The sequence below is a fragment of the Vulpes lagopus genome, chromosome 7, assembly GCF_018345385.1.
Source record: "Vulpes lagopus strain Blue_001 chromosome 7, ASM1834538v1, whole genome shotgun sequence".
NCBI lineage: Eukaryota > Metazoa > Chordata > Mammalia > Carnivora > Canidae > Vulpes > Vulpes lagopus.
In genome coordinates, this window is record NC_054830.1 from 53,651,419 (window position 1) to 53,670,173 (window position 18,755).

Below are 18,755 nucleotides of genomic sequence, written 5' to 3' on the forward strand. Positions count from 1 at the left end.
ACACCGTGGGGTGTTAACCACAAGTGTGGCAGGCAGGGGCGGGTCCCTCTCCCCCGCAGAGTCTACCCCACTGAGGAAAACTGGACCACCACCTGGAGGCCCCAGGCACACTGTAGAAACCCCACAACAGGTGGAGGAAGGGGCGCTCGCAGCGACCCCAAAGTCCAAGTTGGAACAGAAGCCGTGGGGGCCCCTGGGCGGGGCCCCCGGGGGGCCCCTAGGCGGCAGCTCTGGCCCGACTGGTGGGCATCACTACGTGGGGATTCCAGTCCAGCCGACTGGGAGACAGATGTAAAATGGGGCCCCCTCGCCCCCCCACCTGCCGCCCCCGCCCTCGCCCCCCGGGGCCTGGTGGAGGTTCTCAACGCGCTCGTTTCTGTATTTCAGTTTTGCCTTTGTCAAGCCAGCCTCTGGGAGAGGGTCTGAGCATCTTTCTCTAAAAGCGCACGGTGAACTGGAGAGAGAGAAGTCCATGTGAAGGAACGCAGCCGCTCCGCGCACCAAGGCAGGCCTCCCCGAGCGCAGAACGCGCCCCTGCCACGCCGGTGCACTCCGTTCGCCAAATAATGATGGGATTCAAATGCACTTCGCTCAATATGGTGCTTGTTAAAAGCTTATTAGAGAAATAATCATCCTTGAAGTGTCAGCTGTTCAGACATCACCGTGGGGAATAAACGACAAGGTCTTTGAAGGGGACGGGAGGAAGAAAACAACTTAGGGTGATGATATATACATATATAAAAACACCTAGTTGTCCACGGAGAAAGATTTTATATATCAAGATATATATGCGTGTGTGTATATATATATATATATGCATATATATATATACATATATATATATATATATATCCCACCACCAAATTCACTCCATGCTCCTGGCAATCACAACTGGTTTGTAAGCCCTCGACTGGAAAAAACAAAAACAAAGGCAAACACTCCAGAAGAGCTGCAAATTGTCTGTCTCTCCTCTTCATTGGAATTGTCATGCTCCCAAGTGGGTGTGGATCTTTCTGGAATTACTTTGTGCCCTCACTCTCTGGCCTGCCTCTGGGGTAGGAAAGCTATGTTTGATGGTCTGGTCCGGGACGACTGGGGACAGGGGAGAGATGCGTGGGGTGGACCTGTGGGCTTGCCACACTTGTCCTACGACACAGTGGGTGTGAGGGTAGCAGAGGACATCTTTGCCAAGTGAGGAGGAAAGCAAGGCCCACGGGCTCTGAGGTCAGAGAAGGTCAGAGGAGCTCAGATACGTTCTCACGCGGGGAGGACCAGAGTTGCCACGTGTGTCCAGGGTGGGTGGGGAGGCAGGAGGCGGGGAATGGCCACCTGTCAGAGGGGCCTGTCCAGGAGGGGGAGAGCGCCCTGTCCAGGAGACCCCAGCTTGGATCCTGACCATCCTGAGCAAGGCCCTTGCTCTAAAGCCACTGGTCTCCTCATCTGCAGAACAGATGTCCAAATGCACAATGCTGAGGTTCCCCTGACCTCCAACGCTATGGTTCTGTGGCTGAGGAACCAGGACACCACCCAGTATCCCCCAAGGACAAGGGCGATGCCATGCAGGGCTCCAGCTATGCCTGACTCTGGTCCGTGGTGGTCCCTGGGGCTAGGACATTGGGCTCTCCTCTGGGCCTGAGAGAAGCCTCAGCCCAGGACCCTTGCCTGCCTCCATGTGGCCCCGGGGAGATCGAAAGAAATCAGAAGGTCGGATGCAGCAGAGGTTGTGTACAAAATAACCAAACCTTTCAGGCAGCTGATGACCACCCAACCAAGTGAATGGGTAGGATAGGAGTGAGGCGGAGAAGGTACAAAGGTGGAATTTGGGGATGCTGGGAGTCTATGGTTCTTGTTCCCATCTCCAAGCCACTGATAACTACAATTTCAGGGACTTAGAACATCCAGGGGCAAGTCCTAGAAAACTGTGGTTCCGAGGCTCTAGGATTCTAGCAACTGCAGACCTCATCGTTTTCAGGTTCCAGAGCCACCTCGCTGGAGATCCAGGATCCCAGCCTAGGATCCCAGGCTTTGCAGAGTCCGTGATGCTAAGACTCTTTGCTCTACTTGCAGAAGGAGCACCCCACCAACAGGGCCCACACCCTGTCCCTCCACCTACCCCTACCTGGATCTGTGGCGTGTCCACTGTCTCTCCCCTACCCGCTGCCTACGGTGGTGCCTGACACAGGGCAGACTCCATTAATCAATAACATCGGTGGAATGAATGAAATGAGTTTGCTAGAGGGAGCGCGCTGGGAGCAAAGTGCAAAATACAGAAACCAAAGCTGAGAAGGTGGTGATGGAATGCCGACTGGTGGCTGGCTTGGGCCTGAGTTAGGAAAGCGGTTTCTGTTGCTGAAACCAGGAGTTTGCTGGGGAAGGAGAGGGAGGGAAGACCGCACAAGTTGCTAAAATATAGTCCCCAACCTAACCAACCCCCGTATTTCTGCTGCCCCTTGGGCCAAATTGCAATGAAAGTGCTTAAATTTTAGCTTTCGAACTCTTTGATCTTGGGGGACATCTTGGTGGGGGGGGTCCGTTTCGGAAACCAGGCTCGTCCCCCCCCAAAGGCCCCTGGGGTCTGGCTTCATGCCTGCGGTACTCGGCTTACACACTAGGTGGCAGTGCCCACCACCACTGCCACCAATACCACCATACCTGACTCAGCCACATCAGCAATGTCCACCCCTTGCTCTTGTGCCATGAAGCCCAGGATGGAAAAAATTGCGAAGCCAGACACAAAACTGGTACCACTGTTCAGGCATCCCAGCAGCATACAGTCCCTAAGTTACACATATGTCAGGGAGCAAGTTAATTCACAACACAAGGAAGCCACGCTCCCTACTTCTTCTCTTTTTTCTTTAAACATCATCATTTCTAAGGTCCACCAGGCCCGCTGGCGCAACACTTGCCTGTACGAGTTGTACTTGTATTTGTTGTAGCTCCCCAGAGAGGTCATGGCCCCCAGGCAGATGGCATAGGAGAAGAATATTTGGGTCCCAGCATCAATCCAGACCTAGTGGGGTTTGGGTGGGGGTGGCAGGGAGAGAAAGAAGAGGCCGTTAGAGCCAGCTTCCTGGAGGAGACAGGGGTGGGGGGTTCCTGGCCACCTGAAGGACTGCACCTCCAAATGTGCAAATTCTTGACTGCAATGAGAGCCTTTGTGCTGGAAATCAAGGTGTCTTTCAAGGTAATACTGAGCTGCAAGGAAAGTCGAAGAAACCCCCAGTCACTCCGCATCAGGATTAAGAGGAAGGACTTATGAAGCAGACGGAACTAGATTCCAACCATTTAATGATTGTGAGCGATAGGACTCCCGCCCAGAGCCTCCGTTGTCACGTCTGTAGAATGGGCTCCACCGCCCTGCCCCACAGCGCTATTACGCAGGTTCTAAAGACTTGGGCCGGTGCAGACACACACGTGGTAAGACTGTTAAGCCAGGGCTGCTATCATTACTGTAATTGCTATTGTCTGGGGGCCCTCGAGTTGGAACGGGGAGGAATTCCCCAACGGATTATGCAGGCAAAGCTGCTCTCCGGAACCTTCACCCAGCAGCTCCTGATGGCCACAGAGCTGCCCTCCCAGCTGTCCTCTGATGTTGGCTAAGCCCTTCCCCCCACCCCCACCACATCCTGCCTGGGGCAAAAGGGCAGTGGGAAAGAGAACTAGAGCAGAAGGCAACCTGAAGGCTGAGGATCCTCTGGACAAAAGGTCCTCAAATGGGGCCAATTAAACACCAAGGGGTGGGGAGGGGGGTCTCCAACCTCCTGTGGTCACGTGGCTGAGAGCCAGGAGGTGGGCATTCAGTGTCTGCCCCTCGACCTTGCAACAGCTCATCCCCAGCTCTGAATCCCACCGTGGCCGAGGAAGCCAGCAGCGCTCGGGGGCCAGCTCTCCCGCCCCCACGATGCGGCCCTCTTGGGCCCTGTGGGCAGAGGCTGGACCATGGAGGAGCCTAGCTCATGAGACTTCTCCCCACTTACCTGGCACAGTGCCTGAAGAAGACTATAACTGGCTGGCCTCAGCAGTCTGCGACACGAAAAGATACACACACAGCTGGAAAGGCCCACGAGCACGGAGGATAACCTGCCACAGCCCCGTGGAGAAGCACTGGGGGCCGGTGGCCCACCTGGATTTGTGTACCAAGGAACCGAAGAAACTGTGCGGTCGGCTTCCCTTCCCCTGCACCCTGCCCTGCCTGCCCTGGGTGGGAGGGGGGACGGGCCGCCCTGCAGTACCTGCGGGTCCTCGAGGCGGCTGATGTCGGGGTACAGATAAAACTTGATGCCTGCACCTGCACCGGGCAGTGTCAGTCCACGGACCAGCAGCACCAGGAGCATAGCGAACGGGAAAGTGGCCGTGAAGTAGACAACCTGTGAGGGGTGACAGTGATTCAGGGGGCGCCCATGGCATCAACTGCTGCTGTCAAATTCAAGTGTTCTCCCTGAGGCCAGGGATCTGGAGCCGAGCTTGCTGTTTCACTTGCTGTGTGACCTTGCATATGTTGCTTGACCTCTCTGGGCCTCGCTTGCTCCCCCTGTGACGTGGGTATAATACCGGTACCTACCTCACAGATTCACTGCGATTCAACGCAAACAATCCTAGAGATGTGTACTGAGTATCTAGACCCTGGAAATACAGTGGTGGACAAGACAGAAAACAAACCCCTGCCCTCGTGGAACAGATATTCCTGTGAGTGAAGGAAAATGCAAAATAAGAGTATAAACTTTCAAGTGTATGTGTAAAAGGCTTAGCCCAGTGCTTGGTATGTGCCAGTACATATTAGCTAACATTACGACTCTTAGTATGACTCTTAGGGTGAAGAATCAGTTAGGTGTGGGTTCAAATCCCAGCTCTGTCCCCTCACTTGCTGTGTGACCCTGGGCACGATGCTTAACCTCTCTGGGCCTGTTTCCTTCTGTGCAGATGGAAACAACAGTAATAGAAGACCTCCATCAAGAGGTGAGGCGAGGATTCAATGAGACCATCAAAACAGTGCCCGCCACGTAGGTGCTCAAGAAGTGGGGCCCGTTGTAGACACGGCTTTTGCAGGAAGCACAGAGGAACTCCTGGGAGGGAATGAAGCCTCTGAAAGTCCCTTGGCCAGGAGACAAGGAAGGCCCCCCACTTCCTTGGGGCTGTGGGAGGCCCGCAGCCTTCCCTGGATCACACGGCACATCCCAGGCAGCCCAAGGTCAATTGGAGGTGGAGACCAGAGATGAGCCAGGCTGGCTGTTCCATCACCAAAGGTCTGCCCTAATTTCCTCTCCTGTCCCCAAAGCGCTGGTCCCCAAACATCCTGTGCCCTCAGTTCTCTTGGATGGATTTTCCCCTATCTTTGCCTTCAACGTGAGGCGTTTCCAGGCAGGGTTCTTGCCTGGGAGGAGCTCAAAGGTGCACAGTTCTGGATGGACGGTGAGATCCTGGTATTTCCGACAGGGCACTGGATGATCGAGGACTCCCCAGGCACAAGCCCACTCGATGCTCACCACATCCCGCAGATGGGCATGCTGGCCACGGTGTTGAGACAGGAGGAACGGAAGCTCAGCAGAGCTCGAAGACTTGCTGAGGTCATCTACACCCAGGGCCCTGGAAGCTTAAGACCACCTTGCTCTGAGCAAAGGCATGAGGTATTTTACTTGGCCATGGCAGCATATACAGAAAGTTCCTGTTAACCACCTAGAATGCTAAGCCTGGGTCGCAGAGCTGTTGATTCCCTCATCAGGGCCTTGGAGCCCAGGGGACCAGAAAGGAACGACTACACGGCCAATGTACCCATTTTACAGGTCAGGAAACGGACATCCAGAGAACAGGATGAATGTGTCCGTGGTGCTGGGAGGTGGGGGCAGTGCCAGCTTACTGCAGGGCACTTCTGGGGCCTGGGCAGGCATCAGACATCGATGGAGGGTCTGAACCCCACCTCTCTGGCACAGGAACCTAGCTGGAGCACAATTCCTGGACAGAAACAACTAGGAAGGGCCTTTGGAAAAGGGCAAGATGTAAGCTCTCAGGGCCTGCCTGGCTCAGCTGCCCTCAGCCAGTACCACCAACCAGCATTTATTGAGTGCTTACTGTATGCTGGGCACTATTCCCAGTGCAGTAACTTCTATGCTTAGTCCTGCCCTGACCCTTTGAGGCAGGCTGCGTTACGATCCTCATCTTAAAGGTGAGGAACCCGAAGCCCGGAGAGTCTGCTGCCTGCCCACAGGTCACACAGCCCGTAGGTGCCTCAGAGCCTGCCTCCAGAGGACAACGGCAGAGCAATAAAAAGCCCCTCTGCGTCTAGCAGTTTCTTCAACAGTTTCTAGCAGTTTCTTCCAACGACCACAGTATGGCTGGACCGGAATTCAAGCTCTATGACTGGCTTGCTGGGAGACCTTGAGCAAGTTATGGGCCCTCTCTGGGCTTCATTTCCCCACCTGGGAAGTGAGAGGCTCAGGCCAGATGAGCTTGGAAGCTCCACCCAGCTCCATCGCTCCAGTGGGAGGGATGGGGTGGCAGGGAGGGCCAGCTAGGGGTCACCCAGGCTGGAGTTTGGAACCTACCCTCTGCTACCTCCCAGCTGGGGGGCTTGGCCTCAGCTTCCATCCATAGGAGGAGGAAAATAAGGGTGCTTACCTCACTCGCCACCCTCAAGAAACAGCAATGAGTACTCTCCTGGCGATCCTATTACGCCAAAGGGCTGGCCCTCCTCCTGCCTGCTGCTGCCTCCCCCACACCCCACCGCCTTTTCTCCATCTGGGCCTCAGTTTCTCTAGCCGCCCCCATTTTCTTCTCCTGAGGCAGAGAACTCTCCCAATCTCCCAAGGACAAGAAGAGGCCTATGTGGAGGGTGGGGGCAGGTCAGGAAGCCCCAGAAGGGGTGAAGGAAAGAAAAAGCAGCATGCCCCCACAGCCGCTCCTCCCTTCCTGCAGACAGGCTCCCCCCACCCCCCAACTGGTTCTCACCTCTGGGCCCTGCCTGGACCACACCCGGAGGCGGGTGAACAATGTCCCTGACAGCAGGCTGTCCCCAGAGGGCGGCCACTTCAAAGCCAGTTGGGCCCCACTGGGCTGGGCAACCCAGCTCTGGCCAGAGGGCTTTGTGTCAGGGACACAGGAAACCACCCCGGGATGGGGGTGGCTTCCCTTGTTTTTAAACAGTATTAAATCTGTTTAACAAGCACTTAGGTAGCACTTACTGTGTGCCAGGCACTATGCTAAGAGCTTTCTGTGTATTCATGCATTTTTAATCCTCAAGACACCCTAAAGAGGTATCACCTGCACTTTCTAGATGAAAAAACAGGCCCAGAGAGGTGACGTCAGATGCCCGGGGTCACAGCGCTGATAGGTGGCAGAGTGGGATTTGATGCGGTCCGCCAGCTGGCTTCGGAGTCTCATCTTTTGTGTGTGTGTGTGCATGTTATTGTTGATCCTCCCCCGATCCAGAATAGGACAGCCCCACCTGGTCACGCCACCTCATCTGCCTCTTTGGAAAGCCACCCTTGTTTTGCAGAATGTGCTGCTCTGAGGGCAGGCCCCTGAGAGCCATTCTCTCAACTTTTCCGTGACTCCCCCGGGATCGTCACAGGAGAGGCTGGTGCCAGCCGCCGCCAGTGGGCCTCTGGTGGTGGCCCAGCAGGCCTTGCCACGGGACATGGTATTTTTCCACTCTTGCTGGCAAGCCTCTGTGGTTCCTCTGAGCCCTTGACCCAAAAGCCCTGTGGCCCAACTGCCCTGGAAACTTGCAAGGACAACTCTTCCTCATTCCCCTAGGGAGAGCGGGCAGAGAGTGGCCCACAAGGCAGAAGGGAGATGGGCTCATCTCCTGCCACCACCACCCCTGCCGCTGCCACCCTGGACTTCCTTTTGGGGTAAAGGCCTGGGCAGCAGGGGTCACTGGGCCCAGAGATGGAAGCTCCTCGAGGTGGGGTCGTGGATCTGTGCCCAGCATCATCTTCACACCACCCCTGTGTGTGGGGGGCGGGGGGGTTGCATAACCAACTCATTTCACATAGGGGAGACCAAGGCTCAGAGAGGGAAGGGGATGTTCCCAAAGTCATGCTGCCTATGAGCAAAAGTGAGACCCCAAACCGGGTCTGACTCTGTCCCCTCCACCCCTGCTTGGCTTTCCAGTGCAGGACAGAAGAGGTCGCGATGGAAGGGTACAGCCAGCCTCAGGATGCGTCCCGGCTCCTGTCCATGACCCTGCTGCCCTCTGGGTCCACAGCACCCTGAGGGTCTGGACTTCTGTCACCTTCCTAGACCTCATGCGCTGTGAGCAAGGACATGCCAGCCTCATGGCCTACTGTCAGGTTGGCCTAGGGGGAGGGCGGGCAGCAGGTGAGTATGAGGAGGTGGAAGGATGCAGGGCCCCGAGGCTGGGAGCGGGACTGCCCAGGTTCAAATCCCAGCTTGGCCACCGACACCTCAGAACACAAGGATGACTGAACGAGCTATAGCCCACAACACAGAATGGTGCCCACTGTGCCTGTGCTACACGGCATTTGCCACCATGGTCACTATCTATCAAATGAACGAAGTCCCTGCATATCCAGGGCCAAGGGTCAGACCCTTGGAATGCTGACAATTACAAAAAAGGGAACTGAGGTCCAGAGAGGCAAAGTGATTTGAACTTGGGTCCTGAGCCGCCCATGCCCTCCATCCATCCACCCCCTGCTGGACTAGTGTCAGCCACTGAAGCAGGGCCAGGGCCAGGATGAGGTCCATCCTGCTGCCCGGGGGCCCAGCCTCCATGGCAGCTGTGAACCTGGTCTGTGGCCAGGGCTGGAAGCCACGGCTGGCGGCGGGCGGGCAGGCAGGCAGGCCATGGAGCTCAAGGAAGTCCACAGAGCCTCACTGTGTTTGTCTTGGCTTCTTTGGGCTGGCCCAGGCTCTGCTATTGTTCTGGGAGCCATGCCTGCCCCTCTGGAGCGTGAGGAGGAGATTGTCTCCAGGGGCGGGGTAGGGTAGGGGGACCTCCGTCAAGTCACGTCTTCAACTGGCCACAGTTGTAGCCTGGTACTCTCTACTTTTCGCTTTGATTCTATCCTCCTGCCCCTTCCATTGTATCTCAAATGTTGCCGACTGTTTCTGGGAAACATCAGCTTTCTCTCTCAGACTGGGGGCTCCCCCATGGGTCTGTGTCAAACATACCTCAGGACCTTTGCATTGGCTGTTCTCCCTGGAAATTTTCCTCCTCCAGATATCCACATGGCTTACCCATCACTTCCTTCAGCTCTGTGCCCCAAAGCCACCCTTCTTGGTGAGCCCGCCTGGCCACCCCAATTTAAAGGTGTGTCCCCCAAAATATGTGTGTCCCAACACCTGTTCCCCTCCACCACAGTATTCTTCAGTCACCAGACTCAAGTCACCATCTAAATCCAATATATTTTACACATCCACCTTGTCACAGACAACAAATCTGTGAGCCCCTGGGCCACAGAGATTTCTGTCTGTTTTGTTGCCTCCTGCGCATCCCCCCAGCCCTATTTCTACAACAGTACCTGGCGGATAGCAGAGGCTCGAAATGTATAAGAGCGTCAGGAAATGATCCTGCCTCCAGCACTGCTGGGTACGAGTGCTCCTTAGAAACTTCCTGCTAAACTCACTGCCATAAGGGGAAATGGAGGCATGGTGTAGACAGGACTGCTGTTTACTGCACTGTCTGTGCCAAGCATTGTGCGGGGTACATAACACACTCGTTTGAACCCTCACCTCCGGCCGTTCTGTAGAAGAGGACACCAGGGGCTTGAAGGTGAGGGACAGCCCTTGAACAAATCACTTAACCTTTCCCAGCGCGGCTCTCTCATCCTTGGCAGAAAGGCAGTGAGGAAACCGTCTGTCTGCACACGACACAGAGGAGGGCACTGGGGCAACATCAGTGAATGAGCACCAAGGCTCCAGGGCTGCTCCCTGCCTGTCCTGGTGGGACAATGTGGCCAGGCGGTGCCCAGCTCTCTGAAGCTTCCTTCCCAGACTGGGTTTTAGGATCGCTGGGTGGCTCTGACTGCAGAAATGGGCAGAGGGCAGAGGCGGTGCAGGCTCCCCCAGAGACATCCCCATTCTGCCTCTGCCATTCTGGGGACCCAGATCTTGCCCTGAAGTAAATGCTGGGATCTGTTCAGATCCAGGATCTCACTTAAGGGGCTCTTCATCCCGGTAGAAGGCGGTCCTTACTGTAAATTCCAAGGCAGCAGAGGCCTTTCTCTGAGCGACTTCACTCACTGCCTATCGCCGCACCTCAGATGCCACCTCAACGTGCTCTTTTGACCTTTGGAGGCTGTTAGACCTTAGAGATGTCCCCCCTATCACGATGTAAGGGAAATGACAGATGGGAGGAGGAGGCACGTAAAGGCGGATCCAACACCTCCCCAAGATACAGTCTAGAACCTTGGATGCAGGCTCACACCTCTGATCACCACGGACCCCTCCCCACAGACTTGTCATCATGATGACCGTGACACCAGTCAGTGTCTTGGTTGCCGGGTAACTGTCCAGCTCTAACTTAATAAGTAATGCGTTAGGGATCCCTGGGTGGCGCAGTGGTTTGGCGCCTGCCTTTGGCCCAGGGCGCGATCCTGGAGACCGAGGATCGAATCCCACATCGGGCTCCCGGTGCATGGAGCCTGCTTCTCCCTCTGCCTGTGTCTCTGCCTCTCTCTCTCCCTCTCTGTGTGACTATCATAAATAAATAAAAAAAAAAAAAAATAAGCAATGCATTAGTTACCGGCTCTCATTTTCATTATTAGAAATATACCAGTTATTCCTAAAACCTCAATTATAAGCTGACATTTTACCAATCAGCCACCATCTTTGTTAATAGCTAACATCCTAGTTACCGTGTAACATATTAAATCAGCCACAAATATTTCAGTGATGCCTAACATTTTGGTTAACAACTAACATCCTGGTTATGAGCAAATGACTTAATATTCAGCGAAAGCTTTCCTTAATAACTAACGTCTTAGCCTCCAGCGGAAGCGTTAGCTGTCAGATAATTCAGCTCATCTGACTTAGCAAAGCTCCCAAGTCTGTGTTTCTCAAACCTCAATGTGGGGATACCGTTCAAATGCGGGTTCTGGCTGTGCAGGTGTGGGGCAAGCCCATGGATCCCTATTTCTAACAAGTTTACAGGGGATGCTGATGCTGCCAATCGGGGCACGCTTTGCAAAGCAAGGGTCTGTGTAGTTGGCGAATAGCTGGTAACTAACAATAAGTTGCCAGCTCACCTTGCTACCAGCTCACCTTGCTACCAGCTAACTTAGCAAAGCCATTGTTTGTTATCGACTAACATCTGCACCACCACCAAACACCTTCAAATGGGAACCAGTGGTGTATGGGAGCCTGTGCAGGCTCCAGAGAACCCACCATTTGATTTTCAGGAATTTTGTTGGCTAGTTGTTAAACCATCGGTAACTTGAAATCAGACATGGTAGGAGTTATTTGCCCCATGAAGTGGGCAAATGCCACAAAGCACGGCCTTATTTTCTTTCAGCATATACCGGTCTTCGGTCTGAGCCGGTTTCAAGCAGGAGGGCCTGGGGGGCTAAGAGGAGATTTCTCCCATGAGGCAGGGGAGGGTCAGAAGCACAACTCACCTTCCCCGTGGACTTGACACCCTTCCAGATGCAGAAGAAGCAGACCAGCCAGACAAGGAGGAGGCAGAGAGCAAGGTCCCACTTCAAGGAGCCAGGGTCGTCAATTCCAGAAGACAAGCTCAGCACGTTGCGCCTTCAAGCAAACAGAGCCACATGGTCAGTTGGGCCAGCCCCGGGGCAGAGAGCTGAGGCCAGGGCTCCAACGGGCTGGGGTTGAAACCCTGGCTCAAGTGCTGTGTTTCCACAAGCCCCCTCGCTTCTCCAAGGCCTGGAATCCCCATGGATCACCAAAGCAGTGCCCGCCTAGGTCACAGGGTTGTGGAGAAGTCAACAAGGGGATAGATTCAGATCCCTGCATCAGGTGAATCTGGGTTTAACCCAGCCTGGCCTCGCGCAAGTTTAGTATACCCCCAAGCCTCAGTTTCCTCATCTGTGAAATGGGCACTAATTCCCATGTGATTGATTCTCAGTGGACCCTTCTTCAGCACCCACTGTGGGCCAAACACCAGATTCAAACTTGGCTCCACTATGTTACCTAACCTCCAGGACCTGAGTCTCTTCATTTGTGAAATGGGAATAACTCCCCAACACTCTCTGTCCCATCCTTCTTTGATTCTCTTCACCTCCATTTCTTATCTGGATTTCCACTAAAATGTAAGCCTCAAGAGGGCAAAGTGTTTGTTCTTCTGTATGTGGCTGCACAGTTCCTACCCACCTATTTACAGGATCGCTGTCAAGAGAAAACCCGCACAAAGTACCAACCACAGGATCTGGGGTGCAGCCAATAGGGAGTAAACCTTAGCGGTTGTTTCCATTCTGGCCTTGAGATGCCCAGAGCAGCTCCAAGCAAACTCTCTGCAGGGTTGTGAAGGTCTCACAGGAGGAGGCAGGTAGACAGTTTGAAGGCTAATCTAATCAGCACAGGGCACCCACCACCCCTGCCTAGAGGCTGGGTCTTTGGAGTCCAAGAACCTCGCTGACGTGCAGAATCGCATATGAGCACCTACTCAGACACATCCCTGAGGGGCATGTGAAGTCATCTGAAGTCAGGGTGGGGCAGCACAGGGTGCTGGCAGCCAGAAGCCACAAAACTCCATGCCAAGAAACGGTCCCCATTGTCCCAGAGCTCTGATAACGCAGCAGTGACCAAGGGCGGCACACCAGGCACAGCACTCGAGCAGGGTCCCCTGTCCCCAGAATCCCCCGGCTGCTGACCATGGGAGCAAGGGCGCTTGTGCTGCCCTGGGAAAAGCTGGGAATCCTTCTAACCAAAGTCAGCTCCTGGTTTCAAGGCCATACACAAGCCCAAGAGGCAGCAGAGAGGGAGTGTGACTTTGTGCCCTGGTTTCCTCTTCTATAAAACACAAACAACAGCTCCTGTCCTCAGGCTGCCGCCCAGGAATGCCTTCCAGATAATTCCCTAGCTCCCAGCCAGTTGGTGGGAGGTTTCCCATGGTCAGGGCTCTGGGTCTCGGAATGAAGCACCAGGACACTGCATTGCTTTTCCTTTTTTTTCCAGAGAAGCTTCAACATGAGGACCTTGAATAAAACCCAAGATGCCTATCTCAACTGGCATCCAAGTGAGGCCTTTCTTTGGGCCAGGGCTGTGCTCCCAGCACCAGAACAGCACATGGCACATAAGCGGGGCTTCAAGAAATACCCATGGAGTGAATGAACCAAGGACTCACTCAGTTGAGGTGACCGGCAAGTCCACACGGCACTCTGAACCAATTCATGAAATAGTTCCAGTAACCTTAGAAAGGGCAGCATTCCTGTCCTCTCGTGGGAGAGCCCTGACATCAGTGGGCTCCCCTCTGGCACCTCTGACCACCAGGTGCTCAGAACACCCCCAAGTCCTCTCCGGTTTATCTCATCTGATCCACGGAGTAGAGGTCATTGGCCCCATCTATAGATGGGGAAAACCGAGGCCTGGAAGAGTCAACCGTCCCCAGACACGTGGCCAACGGGTGGCAGAGTTCCCACCTGCACCTTAGCCTGTCAGACTCTAAAAGCCAGTGCTCTGTGGACCCCACCACCACCACTCCCCCGCTGTCTGCTCCTCTGATAAACAGAGAGAATAGAGAATAGAGCCCAAATTTTAAAAAGACTGCCCAGTCCCCCTATGGATCAGGGTCCCCTGGAGCCTCAAGCAGGGGGCATCCCCAGGAGGCAGGCTGTCCGCCAGCCGCATCCCGGCTGGGGCCCTGCCAAGCACGTGGGTCTGGCGGCTGCAGCTGCTTTAGAACAAAAAGCCCTTCCCCGTGCAGCCTGCAGAGCTCGGCACCTTCAGTGAAGGCCCAGGGCACCCGGGCAGCGGCCCAAGGCTTCCCGGTGAATGGGCAGCGTCGGGGGGAGAGAGCGCCCTTCCACCGCCACACCTTGGCGGCCTGCGCCCCGTCCTCGTGCTTCCAGAGAGCCTCTCCGGCCGCTCCCCGCACAGCCCACTGCTCCCTGCGGGTCCTCCGGGCCATCGGCTGGCACCGCACGTCACCTTCGGGTGGAAAGCCTGTCCAGCCGGCCCGCAGACCGCGGGGACCAGGAGCTCGGGGGCAGGCCCACCGCAGGCGCTGCCCATGCTGAGCAGGTGCCCAGCCTTTCTCTCCTCCTCAGGGCGAGTGGGCCGAGAAGCCTGAAACTCCAGGGCTCCGAATCTGGCCACACCAAGCCCGGCCGTGTCACCGACGCCCCTTCGGCCTCCTCCTACTCCTGTGCTGGGCAAACTGGCGGCGCCCGCGACAGACGGCAGGGAAACCGAGCCTCCCGTGCCAGCCACGGTCTCCGTGTCAGAGCTCACGGCACCTCCGGTGACGCGGGGAGGCATGTTCCCTGTGGCCCAGCCACGTCCACTCCCGGGCCTACTGTCACGTGGGCAGCTGACCAGGGTGGGGGGGTACCCCCGGCTGCTGACCACGGCGCTGTCGGTAGGAGCGAAAGACTGGAAACCGCCCAAACGGCCACCAACGGGGCCCAGCAGGCCCGGAGAGGACACGCAATGGAACGCTCCGTGGCCCCCCGAGGCGCGGGAAAGCTCCCTGCGTGCAGATAAGGGATGATATCCTGGAGATAAAATAAGTGAACAAAGCAAGGTGAACAGCGGCTTGTGGCATGCTCCTCATTGTGTTAAAAAGGGAAGGGGGTGGATGTACATTTGTGCTTGAGTGCGCACAGACTATTTTTGGCAGGACATACAAGACGCCGGTTGCAGCGGCTGCCCGTGGGGAGGGGGACCTGGTGGTGGGGACGCGGGGGAGGGGAGCTCCCTTGGCATTAGGTATAATTTTCCCTACTTGAGTGTTTTTCTCTTTGAATGTTTGATGTTTTTAGATGAATGACTCAACGTTTTTAATAGCACCTTTATAAAAATTATTTAAAATTCTTGAAAATGTTTGTAATGGGCCATGCAGACGTTCTAGGAATGGAATGAATGTGTCTCATCCATCGGGGGTTGTCAAAACAGAGCCTGACGACGTGGGCCCAGGGCCAAAGTGACCGGCATCCTTTCCAAAGATATCTTTGGGTAGCCGTGGAGGCCGGAGAGCGTGTGCGGCCAGCTGAATCTTTTTTTTTTTTTTTCTGAAGGGACCCAGTGCAAAGGACCCTCCACAAGTCCCTCCCATGTGGGGCTCCCATGGCCTCAGCCACAGAGCAGCAGGCAGGGATCCGATGGGTGTTCCCGCTGTGGTGCATGAGAGGGCTCAGCAAACTACAGAGTGCTGTGCCCCAGAGGGACAACCATGGTGCACTGCCCCTCAGCGGTCTCCCAACCACCCCAGGAGGCTGCACGTGACTCCAAATCCAGCCACATGTCCCCAGCACTGCCACTACTCGTATCTGGACACCCCCCCCCCATGGCTTCCCAGAGCTTTTTTAGTGGCTTCCCCACTTGTCTTCCTGCCTCCATGGTCACCCTCCCCTAAATCTGTTCTCATCAAGAGAGAATCTGCCCAGACCCGAGGCGGGTCACACCCCTCCTCTGTTGCACATCCTCCCATGGCTCCCACCTACCTACCTCACAAGGCCCTCCTAACCTGCCCCATCCCTGTGGCCTCCCTGAATAAGGTGACCAAATACTCTCATCATTCAGACCGATTAATAAGGACACTGAGACATAGGTATATAAACGGGGCATGTCCAGGACAAGTTTATGTACCCTGAACCTCATCCCCATACGGTCCCTTTAGACAGTGGTCTTCTGAGATTTTCTCTGAATAAACAGCACATTCCTGCCTCAGGACCTTGAAACTGGTTGTTTCCTCAGTCACTTGTTATATGACATGCCAACCCCCTCCCTGCAGCATTTCAGGTCTCAGCTCAAAGGCTACTTCACTGGGGCAGCCTCTTCTGACTATCCTATGAAAAAAGCATCCCCGGTCACTCTCCCTCCCCGGCCCTGCTTTTATTTTTCATCATTTATCATAGCTTTTATGTGACAATTATATTTGTGTTACCTGTTTAACATCTGTCTGTCTTACTAGAACAGCATCTCCATGAGGGCAGGGCCTATGTCTAATCGCTGCTAGATCCAGAACAGTGCCCAGCACATAGTAGGTGTTCAACAGACAGTAACTGAGTAAATTGATGAGACCCATTTGGTGGATGGGGAAACTGAGACTCAGAATTCACCTGAAACCACCCAGATGAAAATCAACCCTGGGCCTGGATCCCTTTTCCTGGTGCTGCCCTGGGGACCAGCCATCTGTGTGCTAGGTCCTACGCTGCCCTTCACGAGGACCCTCAGAATCCCAGGCTCCCCTGCATCGCTCATACAGAGGGAGGAGACCCAGAGGTGAGCTGCATTCTTGTCCAAGAATAGTAATGATTCATTCCAGGGTGGGATCCAAAAAAGAATCGCCTGGACGTCTGTTGTGAGTCGGCCGCCCTGCTGCCGTCCAGCCGGCACTCAGAGATGTAAATACGTCCTCCGAGTGGGCCAAATCGTTTCCTTTTGACTGCCGGCCAGCCATTTATTGGCCATGGCTTTTCCCTGGAGACTGGCGGAGGCAACAATTATAAAAGAGCCCGTCCGCCCTGAGCATGGGGCCACACAAGGCTTTCTCCACCGCCTCCTCCTTCCGACAGCTGCAGGGGAAGATTGGCTGAGCACCGCTTGTTTGCAAATATGACTCATTTCTTTGATTCTAATAAAGTCTAATGATACGTGCTGGGCTCCCGGGGGGCTTGGGAGGAACCAGGGAGGAAGGCATGGCTCCGGCCTGATGGAGGGCATTTGGCCAGATCTGGCCCCGCCTGTCTTCCAGGGCTGAGGTGAAGCAGGACCCTGGGGACGGAGCGAGGACCCCAGAGCAGGGACGAGCAGGATGAGGTTAAGCGGGGGCAGAAGCTCTGTTTTCCATCACAGAGCCACTCAGAGTCAAATTATCAAGCCGGTGTGAAATCACTGTCTCAGAGGCCCCGGTGGCTTCCAAGGGGGTCTGGATGAGGACATCTCACCAGCTCCTGCTGACAGTGGTGTTTTAGCATTGCAGATGGGGTGGGCATGGGGGGCCAGGGAGGCTGGAAGACCTCGCGCGACCTGAGAGTGGGGTGTCTCTGTCTCTGTCTCTCTCACACACTCACACACACACACACACACACACACACACACACACACACGGCATGATGTTACCAGTGACCGTGGACACAGACGTCGGAGGTGGCATCTGGTGTCGGGAGGTGAGGGCTGGGAGCTCTGTTGTATCTAGCTGCTTGTGTAACCTCGGGCAAGTCACTTAACCTCTCTGGTCCTCAGTGTCATACCCAAGGAGCCATGATTGGAGGCCCTGTCCCTAGCACATCACTTGTCTTCGCCCTTTAAATCGAGCCAGACTATGAGGTGTTGGGACCGTGCTATCCTCAAGGTTTAGAGAGGTGAGATGACCATCCTAAGGTCACGCAGCTGGGAAATGCAGAGTCCAGAGGCAGTCAGTCTCCCTGCTCTAAGGGACCTGGAGCATCACCCATGCTCCCAACTCTCTCCTCTAGTAAAACGAGAGAGGGAGAGGGCGAGCAGGGGTGATCAGTAAATTCCTTCCCCGCCTGGGGCCAGAGGCAGTCTTGCTATCAAGATGCCTTATTATCTTGATTCCCAGGGAGCTCCCAAACACCCAACAGGCATTGTTCTACCTCAAGGATCCACAGGTCTGCTGCAGGTAAGAGAAGCAGAGAGAAACTACGGCTGGGGCTGGGCCTGGGCTTTGGTTCGAGGGGCATGGAGACCAGCCTTCTGAGAGTATCCGCACGGCTCTGCAGCCCAACCTGCTACTGGTCAGTGACACCTCAGTAATGTCCCAGTGAGCCTCTCCGAAAGGAAACCCCAGAGCTAGTCAATTATAGGGCTGCTAGCTACTTTCAGGGGAAACCATATAAGCCGTTTCACCCCAAAGGGAACTCAGACCCACTGATGGCTAAACTCTCTGAGGCCCTCCATACAGTTGGTACTTAATGTATGTCCTAGTCTCTCTCCCACTAGTGTGTTCCTTGAGCGGTATCCAAAAAAGACATTTACCCATGTCACTCTCCTTCTTGTATACCTTCCATGGTTCCTCCTCCTTTGACCTTTGTGAACAAAGCTCCAACTTACCAGGCTAACATTCAAGGCTTCAAACCTTCCCCTGGCCTACGTTCCTACGTTCCATGTGTCCTACGTTCTGGGCCAGACTCATGACTTACTATTCCCAAACACTTGTGTGTTCAGAATGCCATGCCTCTGCACGGGCTGTTCCTTCTATCCAGAATGTCTTTTCTCTCTCCGGTTCAGCCTAGTGAGCTCCTATCCATGCCTCAAAACCCAACTCATACGGCCCTTCCATTTGCAGATGAGGAAACTCAGGCCAGAGAGGGGTCGTTCACTTGCTGCTCCAGGCTACACTGTCAAGTGGATGCAGGCATGGAATCAGTAAGAAGAATCAGCATTCGGTGAGCACTCATTGTGTTGAAACACTCTCACCTAATCCTCTCTGGCTGAGTGAGATCATAGTACAGGAAAAGCCACGAGAGGATTCTGAGCTGAAAAATGTCATGCGTGGATTCACAGTTGACTGCAAAGCTGCAAAGTAAGGTGGAGGGAGGAAAGTTCAGGGCTGTGGTCCAGGAGAGTGATGATGGGGGTCCCACGGAGGGTGGGAGGTGGGGGAGTGCCAAGTGGGGACAGTGGTCATACTCTGGGAGAGTCTAGAGCACCTG

The 18,755-nt window shown here is 54.9% G+C and overlaps 1 protein-coding gene across 2 annotated transcripts in view; it reads right to left on the reverse strand.

The window, feature by feature from the left end:
- Positions 1–18,755, reverse strand: part of SLC6A6 (solute carrier family 6 member 6) — an 85,723-nt gene that overhangs the window by 18,164 nt on the left and 48,804 nt on the right. For both annotated transcript variants that reach the window (XM_041764674.1, XM_041764675.1), the window contains 4 exons: positions 11,574–11,706; positions 4,233–4,367; positions 2,907–3,010; positions 2,653–2,777 (listed from right to left, as the gene is read on the reverse strand). In XM_041764674.1, coding sequence (XP_041620608.1) covers positions 2,653–2,777; positions 2,907–3,010; positions 4,233–4,367; positions 11,574–11,706 — 497 coding nt within the window. The remainder of the gene's footprint in view (positions 1–2,652; positions 2,778–2,906; positions 3,011–4,232; positions 4,368–11,573; positions 11,707–18,755) is intronic.